Source organism: Balaenoptera musculus, chromosome 3 (assembly GCF_009873245.2).
Source record: "Balaenoptera musculus isolate JJ_BM4_2016_0621 chromosome 3, mBalMus1.pri.v3, whole genome shotgun sequence".
NCBI lineage: Eukaryota > Metazoa > Chordata > Mammalia > Artiodactyla > Balaenopteridae > Balaenoptera > Balaenoptera musculus.
Window position 1 is genome coordinate 146,539,077 of NC_045787.1, and position 12,380 is coordinate 146,551,456.

General features: G+C 43.0%; 1 protein-coding gene across 1 annotated transcript in view; it reads left to right on the top strand.

The window, feature by feature from the left end:
• Positions 1–2,737: 2,737 nt before the first annotated feature.
• The window catches only part of ATP6V0E1 (ATPase H+ transporting V0 subunit e1), a 35,476-nt gene continuing 25,833 nt past the window's right edge, over positions 2,738–12,380 (top strand). Inside the window, exons 1-2 of the mRNA XM_036848819.1 lie at positions 2,738–2,926; positions 7,900–7,947. Coding sequence (XP_036704714.1) covers positions 2,823–2,926; positions 7,900–7,947 — 152 coding nt within the window. The 5' untranslated portion in view covers positions 2,738–2,822. The remainder of the gene's footprint in view (positions 2,927–7,899; positions 7,948–12,380) is intronic.

The window sequence follows — 12,380 nt, forward strand, 5'->3', positions numbered from 1 at the left end:
TTCATGTCTGGTTTAGTAGAAGGCAAATGGATTCTTAACAATGCTTCTGCATTCAGTCTGTTGCAATATGATGTTTTGGAAGAAAAGGAAGCAAAGGAAGAAAATTCAACCTCACACAGATTGGTAGTTAGAAAAGAGAGGACTTGGTGGACCCCCCGGGAGAGTCTCAGGGACTCTCCAGCAGTCCTGGGACCACGCTGCCCAAAGTCTGGTTTATTTCCCGCAGGAGACTTTAAATGCCTAGAAAGTAGAGAATATTTCTTCATTCAGAGGGTCACTGAATCCTAGTTCCTGGCCTTCTCCGCAGTTTTCACTTGGAACATGTGATAAAATGTTTTGGACAGCCTGACTGATAGAGGGAGCTATTGGCCAATACTAGCCCACAAATATAATACCGAGATTAAAGACATTTCTCTCTCACAGAGGCTGAAACAGATTTCGACAGATCTGGTGTCTGAACAGCCACATCCCTGTGCTCCCCAACATCTGCTTCTCAGAGAGGCCGCCAAGAAGGCAAGGCAAAAGTTAGACTTACCAAGATCAACTTAAAAATATCTGCATTTATTTTAAAAAGGAGAAAAAAATTTACAATAGCCAAAAAAGTGGAAGCAACCCAACTATCCAGCCACGGATGAATGGAGAAACAAAATGTGGTACATACATACAGTTGAATATTATTCAGCCTTAAAAAGGATGGAAATTCTGACACATGCTACAACATGGATGAATCTAGAGGACATTATGCTAAGTGAAATAAGCCAGTCACAAAAAGACACATGTTCTATGATTCCACTTATATCAGGTATCTTGAGTAGTCAAGCTTATAGAAACAGAAAGTAGGATGGTGGTTGCCAGGGGCGGGGGGAGGAGAGAATGGGGATTTGTTTAGTGGGTATGAAAATGTTCTGGAGATCAGGTGTACAACAGTGTGAATATACTTAACACTATTGGACTGTACACTTAAAAATGATAAAGAAGGTAAGTTTTATGTTATGTATATTTATTTTGCCACGATTAGAAATAAGTTTTTAAAAAAAGAAATGGGAAGAAAGAGCAAACTTTTTTCTCTAATTTAGTTCTGGCTGATTTCACCCTTTTTTTAAAAAAATTTATTTATTTATTTATGGCTGTGTTGGGTCTTAGTTTCTGTGCGAGGGCTTTCTCTAGTTGCGGCAAACGCGGGCCTCTCACTATCGCGGCCTCTCTTGTTGCTGAGCACAGGCTCCAGACGCGCAGCCTCAGTAATTGTGGCTCACGGGCCCAGTTGCTCCGCGGCATGTGGGATCTTCCCAGACCAGGGCTCGAACCCGTGTCCCCTGCATTAGCAGGCAGACTCTCAACCACTGCGCCACCGGGGAAGCCCTTCACCCTTTCTTAACTATTCAATTCAGTTGTACAAGTGTTTATTGAGCACATTCTATGTATAAAGTGCTTCTAAGGAACAAAGATCAGTTAAACAGTGCCCTCTAATCATAATCAAGGAGTTTGCCCTCTAGTAGAGGGTTGGTTAACTTATGCATACAAACAAGTAGAAGGCCACAAGACATGCAATAACAGAATGAAAATAGGTCTTGGTGAAGGTGATGCCTGGACTGAAACTTAAGGACAATAGAATTTCTGTTGAGACTGAATTGTTGGGGGGGGGGCAGGATGAGCACAAAGGAGACCAACTAGTTTCCTGCCTTGTCCTTCAGGTAAAGGCTTGGAATCGGGTTTCAAGAGATATTAAAGATCTTTGGTCCAATTTCCCATTTAATCCAGGAATCCATTCTAGTTGAATGAAGAAAGAAATCAGGAGGCAATTCCAGGTAAGGAAATGTGACTATTGCAGGGAAACCATGGTCCAGGGTAAAGCACATTGGATTGGTTTATAGATTTGCTTTCCATCTTGCTTCTGCCTGAGAGCTCTGTCAACCTCTCTGAGACTGGGTTCCTCTGTTCCAAGGTTGTCACATACTACAACGAACATATGTGAAAATCCTTGGCAAGCATTTGAAACTCCATGTTACCTTCTCCTTACTATTCTGGCTAATTTCTACTCCTCTTTCAAGGCTCAGCTCAGGACTGGCTGGGATGGAAAAGTTGTGCACTATGGTCCACTCTACCTTCACACTGCATTGAGTGGCCTGCTCACAAGTCCATCTCACCAGCCTGTGAACTCCCTGAGGGGAGGCGGTGTCTGTTTGATTTCTGTAACCCCCAAACTTGGCACAGTGCACAAGTCATTCAGTAGGTAAGTAGCTAAGAGCACTGGCCTTGAAAATCACACCGTCAAAGGTTAAATCCTGGCTCTGCCACTTAGTAGCTATGTGACTCTGGCCAAGATCCTTAACGTCCTCCCTGGGCCTCAGTTTCTTCAACGGCAAAGTGGGGATAATAATGAAAACGACTTCATAGGCTGTCGTGAGGTGTTCAAAACAAACTCAAGCACTTAAAGCTCATGGCCCAGTGCCTGAACAGAAACTTACTATTAAGTTCTTTATATATTTGTTGCATAAGAAGATAAAGCTGTAAATAACTACACTCTTTTCTTAAAAGGGTCACCTTCGTATCAGAAAACTTTGCTGAGCCCCTGGTGACTTACCCCTACCTCTGGGGCTCTGGGGTGACTGACGTCCCTCAAAGTAGCAGGAGTCCCAAGACCGGCCGGGGGAGGGCGGGGCTCTGTCTCCCGGTCCCCGGCGGGGCGGAGTCCGGCGCGAGGTCACGTGGGGTGCGGGAGGCGGGTCTTTGCGCGCGCAGGTCACGCGGCCGGTGTTGACACTTCCGGGTGGGACCGCAGGGAGGCGGCGGGGCAGGGGCTGGCACCTCCCGCAGCAGCCATGGCGTATACCGGCCTCACCGTGCCTCTCATCGTGATGAGCGTGTTCTGGGGCTTCGTCGGCTTCCTGGTGCCCTGGTTCATCCCTAAGGGTCCCAACCGGGGGTAAGTGGGCCAGGCCCGCCTGGGGAGGGACGCGCGGTGAGGACCCGCAGAGCCGGGAGGGGGAGGGGGCGACCCCGCACCGGTCGGAGACCTTGCCCGGGTGATCCTGCCCTCCAATCAGGCCCCGACCCCCGTGCAGCCCCCCGACTTTCTTATCGCAGCAGCCTCAGTGTCTCCCGGCCTGAGCGTGAGGAGGGTGACTTCCGGCGGACCCTCCTTGGGAAGGAGTTGTAGGGGAATTTTTTCTCATCACGTCTCTGTGTGGGGAGGCTGCAGTCGGAAATGGGTTTATACCGACTCAAGGAGAAGTTGGGGTTCGTCCCTAGACGGCTGTCGCCCCTTTAGTCCTGCCGTCCACCCAAATGAGGCCTCGTTTGCCTAAACTTTAAAGGAACGGATCAAATAAATAAAACAGAAATTGATCTCTCTGCCTCACAGGCTGTCGCAGTTGCACAGGACAGCTTGTGCAACAACGTTGAGCCGAGACCTTGCATCTAGTGGGCGCCAGGATCTAGCTGGGGCTTGATCTAGAGCGAGGTTAATTACCAAAGAGTCGGAGGTATTGTTTAGAAACCCCTGCGTCATACCTTTCCAAGGGCTCTCCAGCCCTTGTATATGAGTGTAACAAGCTCTTAGAATGATTGGTTAAGCAAGACTTTTTTCCCCCAGACTTCTTTGTTAAATAGAGCTTTATCTGTTTTGTAAGTAAACTTTTTTTTTTATTGTAGTATGAAACAGAGTCTTATCTTCAAAGGGGCTTTGGAACACCCTCTTTCTAGTTCCTCTTTGCCTTTTAGTCATTTTTTCTCAGCGGCAAGATCATGTGGGGTGAAACTTAGACTGAAGTCACAGATTTGGGGGAACACCATCTCTTGTTTTATTCTTTGAAACGAATTGGTGGCTTCACAGTGCTCTGCGTGCATAGTAGGCATTCAATAAAGAGTTATTGAGTGGATAAGTCTATTGCCTTTATTAAAGGAAAGAAAATGCTATTACTTCCTTAATGTTTTGTGACCTGAACCCCTTTTGCTCTCTGGAATAAACTGTGTTAGACCTGTTACTTCCATCGAGCTTACAAGTAAATCATAATTTGTTTAAAAAGGAAAAATGGTAGATGAATTTCTATTATTTCATTGTATTAGGTTCCTCCTCCCCACCCCACCCCTAGCATCAGTTGTATAGGGTCATCTTTCCAGCCTGTAATAGATGATTTAGAGTGTCAGAATTCTGGGGTTATTAAAACAATTTGTATTAACCAAATTTAATTCCTTGGACTTGTTTCTCCTACTGGAATTAGAGAACAACATAGTACTCCTTTGTTGTGTTTCTGTCTTCAGCTGTTTCATTACCCACTGTCTGCCTTTCCAGCCTTCATACTCAGAAAGCATTTATTAATGTTCTGGTAGTGTTGACCACTCCTTTCTTGAAGACCCCCATTTGGGGCCCACTATGCCCAGCCTTGGGTCTTGATGCCACTGCTGTTACCCAGGGTAATGAAACGCCTCCAGTGGTCCATGGGCTACTCAGTTTCTAGCCCTAGCGTCACTATTCAGGTTTGACCTGCTAGTGATATGTTATCTGGATCTAATTCATAGCCTCCACCTCAGTCCTTGTATTTCCTGCTCTTGGCAGGATTGAGCAGGTCTTAAAACACTAGGTGTCTCCTAGGAGTTACTGTATTACACTTTGAGAAACACTGCTCCCAGCTGGATGATCCCTATGACCTTGGATAGTTTAGTTAACTTTTCCATGTTCCCGTTTCCTCATTGTAAAATGGAAATATTAGTACTAAATTAGTATTAGTTCCCCTTTACCTTCTGAAAAGACTGCAAGTGATTTTTTTTTTTTAAATACATGAAGGAGCTGAATTGATTCAAGGATTACAGTGAATTTTTAACGTGGGAGAGCATTTCTGATTTGAAGGATTAAAAACATCTTCATTAAGGAGATAAGTAAAGGTGCTGTGTGAGAAGGGAAGAAAGGAGACTTTGCTGTTAAATCCTCTTCTCTGAGACCCCTACACATCAGAATGCAGAAACCTGGGTGATTAGGAGGTTTTCAGGACCTCATGAAGCTGGGGGAAAAAGGGAGCAAAAGGGAAAAAACTCTTCTGAATCTATGTATAACATAAAGCAAGCCTCTTATTCTCATCTTTTCTACAACTGAAAAAGGGCTGGATAAAATGAAGTCTGTACCTGGAGTACTGGTTCCTGACCATTCCTATTTTTCATGATTTCCCATTCTCCTCTTTAGGAATCCACAGATTCTCTAAAAGCTTCAGATTTTTTCACAGTGGCTCCCTTAGCAGTAGTTGTGGGGGAGGGAATGGGGACAGAGTGCAGGGAATAGTGTTACAGTTCAGTCAGCTCCAATTTTTTCAGACATAACATTTTTGAACATTCAGAAAAATAGAGTAGTATAGGTGTTGTATAACACCACCTAGATTCAATAATGCTAACATATTCATATTTGCTTTATATTTGCTTTGTCTATGAATCCAGGTGTGCATACATACATGCATAATTTTGCTGAATCATTTGAAGGTAAATTGCAGTCATTATGACACTTCACCCCTAAACTCTTCAGCAGGCAATAACTTAGAAGAAGCACATTAGGAACTGATATTTTAATGAAGCACATTAGGAACTGATATCTTAATTAAAAATTTTTTTTTCTTTTCTTTTTGGCTGCATTGCGCCGCGCGGCTTGCGGGATCTTAGTTCCCTGACCAGGGATCGAACCTGCACAGTGGAAGCGCGGAGTCCTAGCCACTGGACCACCAGGGAATTCCCATGAGGGAGCTTTTGATATCGAACTATTAATCAAGTAGTACAAAGGGGCCTCAGCTGTTTCCGTTCTCTGAGATGGTCTTTTGGGGAAGAGAAAGACTGAGGGAGGGATTCCAGGTTGGGGCAGGGGAATGGAAGAAGATGAGCAGAAGCTTGGAATGGAGAATAATAAACATGATGTGTAACCCCCAATACGTATTTATATATGTACTATAAGGTACATGTTTTGAAGAATGTGCCTTCAGGATATATCCAGAGTCTGACCAGTTCTCACTACAGGCACTGCTACCAGACTGGTCCATTGGTGCAATTCCCCACTAACTGGTTTTTCTGCTTTTCCTTTTGCTTTCTCTTCCCTAGTCTATTTCCACCCTGCAGAGAGATCCTATTAGAATTTGGGTCAGATTTTGTCAGTCCTCTCCTCAAATCCCTCCAAAATAGCTTCCCTTTTCCTTTCAGAGCCTACCAGATATCTCTGACCTCACTTCCTACCAGGCTGTCCTTGCTCAGCTCAGCCACACCGGCCTCTGTCCTCTTTGAAGGCCTGATACCCTCTCACCAGGAACCTTTGCTTTGCTAAACTTCAGGAGTTTTCATCCCTTTTGTTCACTCCTCTCTCCCCAGAGCCTGGTGCATACAAGTCACTCTGAATCTGTTGAATGAATGAATGGACAAGCCAATGTATTAACTACAGAAAATATATGCACACACACAGAATTTCTAAAGGATGAGTTAAACATCATATATATAGGAGTTCAGATATTTGCTCCCTGCCTTCTAGGAAATAGTCTTTCTTACTCTATGGGGTGTGGAGACCCCCTCTTTGGAAATCACGCCTGTGGATGATGGGGGGGGCACTGAAAGGTGATAAGCTGCAGAGTGATGTAATGAAAGGAATATTTTAGAAAGATTAACCCAAGGTGATTGTAGGAATGAATGAAAGATTGTATGGATAGAATGAAAGGGAAGGAAGAAAGTTGAATCTGCCAGCAGTTAGCCAGGCAAACCTGATGAATTTTGATTTTAACGATGGGAATAGAAAGGAAAAAAATCCACATAAGGAGAGCTGCTTCAAAGGACTAATCCACAGCATTTGGTGACTGTGAAGGTGCAGGGGAGGCATGAGTAAAAAGATGACAGATTGGAGGGGTGGGTCAGATGGGTGGAAATGGCAGAGCTTCTCTGGAGTAGGAGATTTAGATTTGGAAAGAGAAATGGGAAAAGAATATCATGAATTCAATTTTTAAATGTTGAAATTCAGCTGATCAGAGATCCAGTTTTAACTGTTTTTCAGACAGGAATGGAGATGGGGAGAGGTCAAGGCTACAAAGTCATACTTTTGTAACAGGGAAGAGCTAAGTCGGACTCCACGTTGGATCTGTTTCTTCGACTTTAACCTTTGCTTTTCATTGCTTTTGTTATTATAATCATACATAATGGCCTGCCTCAGGGAACCCTGTCCCTCTGCTAGCCCTGCTCACCTGTGAGTGGCTGCAAAAAAGAAGAAACTAACACATCCCCTCACGGAGGCTGGTCATTCCAGGAGATGTTTTGCAAGACTGATGGCCGTTTTACTTTACTTCCTCACCGCCTCTCCTTCTCTGTTCTGCCTTTTTACTTTACTTCCTCACCGCCTCTCCCTCTCTGATTCTATAAAAGAAACTGGCATCCACACCCAGAGAAGATGGCTTTTCGGAGACCAGTCTGCCATCTTCTCGGTCTGCTGGCTTTCCGAATAAAGTCGTATCCCTTGCCTCAACACCTCGTCTCTGACTCATTGGCCTGTTGTGTGGCGAGCAGAGCAAGCTTGGACTCAGTAACATTTTTAGCAGTATAGTGTCATTTCATTGCAGAGAATACTACCAAATAGGGCAGTTACTTGGATGTCAAAGCTAATTACCACTACAGCCTTTTGTGTTCAGTTTCAGATGGGTTTGGATTAGACCCCTAAACTGTGGCATCAGTACACATTCCCTTAAATACAAATGTTAATGACTTCCGTAGAATTCTGCCGTGTGCACCCCAGGGCACCCTGCTGTCTACTGGTGTTTGAACAGATTCAGATGCATTTTCCTGGTGTGCAATCCTTGCCAGGTTTGATCACCTGGGAAGGGAACTTAAACCTCCTGCAAAGTCTGCATAGTTTGCTAGTTATCTAATGCTTGCACTTTTTTTTTTCTCCAGAGTTATCATCACCATGTTGGTGACCTGTTCCGTTTGCTGCTATCTCTTGTAAGTAGTTTTTTCCTAAAACAATAAGCAGTTATTCCTGGTATTTATCATGTATGTGAATAAAAGTTAAATAAGTGGAGCATGATTGTCATGAAACTTTACATTTTTGTTTCACTGGGGCTTGTTCCTGGTGTAACATCTAGAAATAGTATCCTAAGGTTGAAAAGAACACTTTTCCTATGTTCAGTATATTTACCTAAGAACTGTACAGATGCTCAGTTCTTCTGGCAATACAAGTGTAATTTATTTGGCACAAATTTCAATCATACAATTAGCCAGAAATTGTCATTGTACTGCTTTATATTTTACTACTGTGAAGTATTTGAGCCTACTCATTTCACTTAAATATCTCACTATGAAGCCAATAAAGCCATTCTTTATTATTTATTTATTTATTTTTGTCTGCATTGGGTCTTCATTGCTGTGTGTGGACTTTCTCTAGTTGTGGCGAGTCGGAGCTTCTCTTGTTGCAGAGCATGGGCTCTAGGCACGTGGGCTTCCGTAGTTGTGGTACATGGGCTCAGTAGTTGTGGTTCATGGGCTGTAGAGCGCAGGCTCAGTAGTTGTGGCGCACGGGCTTAGTTGTTCCGCGGCATGTGGGATCTTCCTGGACCAGGGCTCGAACCCGTGTCCCCTGCATTGGCAGGCAGATTCTTAACCACTGCGCCACCAGGGAAGTCCTGCCATTCTTTATTATAACTTTTGTTTATCTCATGAATAGACGTTGAGCTAGAATTGTGATTGAGTAGAGTAAGGGTAATTTTTTTAAGCAATTCATTATACACTGTATCAAAGTATGATAATAATTGGCGTCTGTTCGAATAGATTATATAAACTTGAATGAAAGCTTTAGGATACGTGAGGTCATTTCTCAACATATATTTTTGGAATACTGTTAAAAATGGCAAAACTGCATTTGAACTATTATTTTTTTAAAATTAATTAATTTATTTTTGGCTGCATTGAGTCTTCATTATTGCACGGGCTTTCTCTAGTTGCGGCGAGCGGGGACTTCTCTTGTTGCAGAGCACGGGCTCTAGGCGTGCAGGCTTCAGTAGTTGTGGCTCGTGGGCTCTAGAGTACAGGCTCAGTAGTTGTGGCGCACAGGCTTAGTTGCTCCGTGGCATGTGGGATCTTCCTGGATCAGGGCTCGAACCCGTGTCCCCTGCATTGGCAGGTGGATTCTTAACCACTGTGCTACCAAGGAGGTCCCAGTTGAACTATTCTTTCTTTTTTTTTTTAATTGAGATATATTTCACATACCATAGGATCTATCCTTTTAGGGATTGCTTGTTAAGAGTTTAGAACCAGCAATTCTCTTTTCTTAAAGAGAACTTGCTAGCTTCCTGAGACTTCCTTATATGGAAAGTATTGGTGATGGCCAGCTCTTGCTTAGTGCCCACATGTGGTAGGAAACAGCATTCTAATCCTGTGATGAAAGGCCGTGGCTCTGAATCTATAAATTTCTTGTATCCTGGGACTTTTGCACTAAGGTTTTTCAAAGAGGTTTGTGGGTATGAGCCAATTCTGGTTGTTGGCATAGATCAAAATCTGCCCCTGACAAAGAGTTATTACCATGAATTTTGGCTATCTGGCCATTCGGTTACTTGCTTCAGTGCAACTTGAAGTGTTTAAAGCTGAATCATACATATAGCACTATAGAAGTTTGGCTAAATGATGATGATGTTGTTTGACTGCCTCGATACGAGTGCTTATGTGATGAGACTTTATATGCAGTTGGCTTGTTTAGTCTTTTCTTTTTAGTTAGAAAGGTAAAGAGGCTTTTTCAGGTCATAGCTCAGCCCCCAGAATGGAAGTCTGACAGGTAGCGAATAGAGGGCATTTTTATCCTAGCTGTGTTTAGCTCTAAAGAGTAAATGAGAAGAAGTACATGCATCATCAAGAATTCCTCGTTTAAGTAGGGGTGACTGAGTACCAGCCTATCCTACCGAATCTCCTCTAGAAATTCCAGCAAGGGAGCTCTTAATCAATCCAGGAGCCAAGGAGTGGTCCTGTAATTGAAAAAGCCTTTGTTTTCATTCCTTTGATCTCTGCTGCATGAGCAGTAAGGTTAGTGGTGGGGTCTTAAAAAAAAAAAAAGACAAAACTATTGCGCAGAGGAATGACTTGAGATTAAACCAAGATGAGGTTAAAATGTTTTGTGACTTTCTGGTCCTCTATCGTCTTTGAAATCTGGTTAACTTTCCTGTTATTCTCTTTTTTTTTTAAGTTTTCTTTTTTTTAAAATAAATTTATTTATTTATTTATTTATATATATATATTTTTTTTAATATTTTTTTTTTTTTTTTTTTTTTTTGGCTGTGTTGGGTCTTTGTTGCTGTGTGCGGGCTTTCTCTAGTTGCGGCGAGCGGGGGCCACTCTTCGTTGCGGTGCACGGGCTTCTCATTGTCATGGCTTCTCTTGTTGCGGAGCACGGGCTCTAGGCACGCGGGCTTCAGTAGTTGTGGCACGTGGGCTCAGTAGTTGTGGCTTGTGGGCTCTAGAGCGCAGACTCAGGAGTTGTGGCGCATGGGCTTAGTTGCTCCGCGGCATGTGGGATGTTCCCAGACCAGGGCTCGAACCCGTGTCCCCTGCATTGGCAGGCGGATTCTTAACCACTGCTCCACCAGGGAAGCCCCTGATATTGTCTTTAAAACAGGCAGGAGACCTGTCAGTCTCACGCCTCCTATCTTCATTTTCAAGTATAAAATAAAATAATTGGACTTGGTTGGAAATTATGTCACTTTGAGTCTTAGTAACTTAGTTGAGGACAGTCTGTGAGCCCTTACCTCTTGCTGTCTAGCTTTTTTCCTTTGTCCCAATGTGCTGGTGACTGCTCTATTGACAGTGGGTCAGTACTGTCATCAGTGTATTAATAAAGTTAGTTAGTACACAGTGTTCCAACATTAAATGCTTCTGGAGGCCATTTTATGGGGAAATGAGCTGGGTGTTATAGACTTTATGTAATTGTTTTTTTCTTTTGTTTCTTTGAAACCTGATCATATATCCTATTTAGCAAAATATCTGCCTGAGGCATACAGGTGGAATTCAAATCCCAAGTATTTCACATACCTTATTCCACAAAGGGGTGGGATTCTGTAATAAATTTAATTTGAAATTCAAAGGACACTTTACTGTTTGGCACTAGTACATATAGTTTTTTGAAAATACCTCATTTGCAATAAGACACCCCCAAAGAAACTAGATTTCCTAAACAAAGTCATGTTTTGAAATACATTCATAGACTTTTGAATTGCCTTCTCTTTGTGGCATTTTTTCCCTCCTTCCAGTTTGTTCTAGTTCAAGGTTAGATTCAGCCAGCCGAACCTTGTTTGAGCTCTGAATAAATCAGGATCTCTGCCAGTACAACCAGCTTGTGTTGCTAGTTCAGCACAGTAAAGTCTGAATGCTCTACATCTGGTTTCCTCTCTAAGGCACAAGATCACTTTTGTTTCTTAAGCATACAGGCCTTTTAGTTACTATTCTATACTTTCTCTTGGTCTTTGGTTAGTTGTTAATGTCGGGTTATGTTGTAGCTTACCCAGAGTTACAAAACTCACATCCTAGGGGCAAATTAGAAATTTAGTGTTGTATTGTGAAGGTACAATTGCTTCTTGGAAAACATGCTGTATCTTTAGCACTTGACTCATTGTAAATCTTACCAGCAGAGTGATATAGGAAAAGAAATGTTGACTAGGAGACCAGGAGACCTTGGTTCTGCTAGGCTGTATAATATTTGGCCTGATTATGTTGTAGTGTGGTTTGGTAAATTTTTAAATAAGATGCTGTGTGTGAAAACTTATAACAAAGGATAAGAAAAATGTAGTATTATCAGTGATTTTTAAAAATAAATTATTTTAATTCAAAGAACTGTATGTTACTTGTAAGCACAGTTTGCTTACATTGCCTTTGTAGCATTTATTTTATTGGGCCTTACTAGAGTTCATTCACTCAACTTATTTATTGTTAATAATAATATATACTAATAATACTATAATGAACCTACTGTGTACCAGGCACTGGATATATAGCAGAAATATTCTGCCTGCCCTCTTTTTTTTTTAAAAATAAATTAATTTATATTTTTAATTTATTTTTGGCTGCATTGGATCTTCGCTGCTGCGCGTGGGCTTTCTCTAGTTGTGGTGAGCAGGGGGCTACTCTTCGTTGTGGTGCGCAGGCTTCTCATTGCGGTGGTTTCTCTTGTGGCGGAGCACGGGCTCTAGGCACGCAGGCTTCAGTAGTTGCGGCACGCGGGCTCAGTAGTTGTGGCTCACGGGCTCAGTAGTTGTGGTGCACGGGCTTAGTTGCTCTGCGGCATGTGGGATCTTCCCAGACCAGGGCTCGAACCCGTGTCCCCTGCATTGGTAGGCGGATTCTTAACCACTGTGCCACCAGGGAAGTCCCCTCCCTGCCCTCTTTAGGGAGGGGAG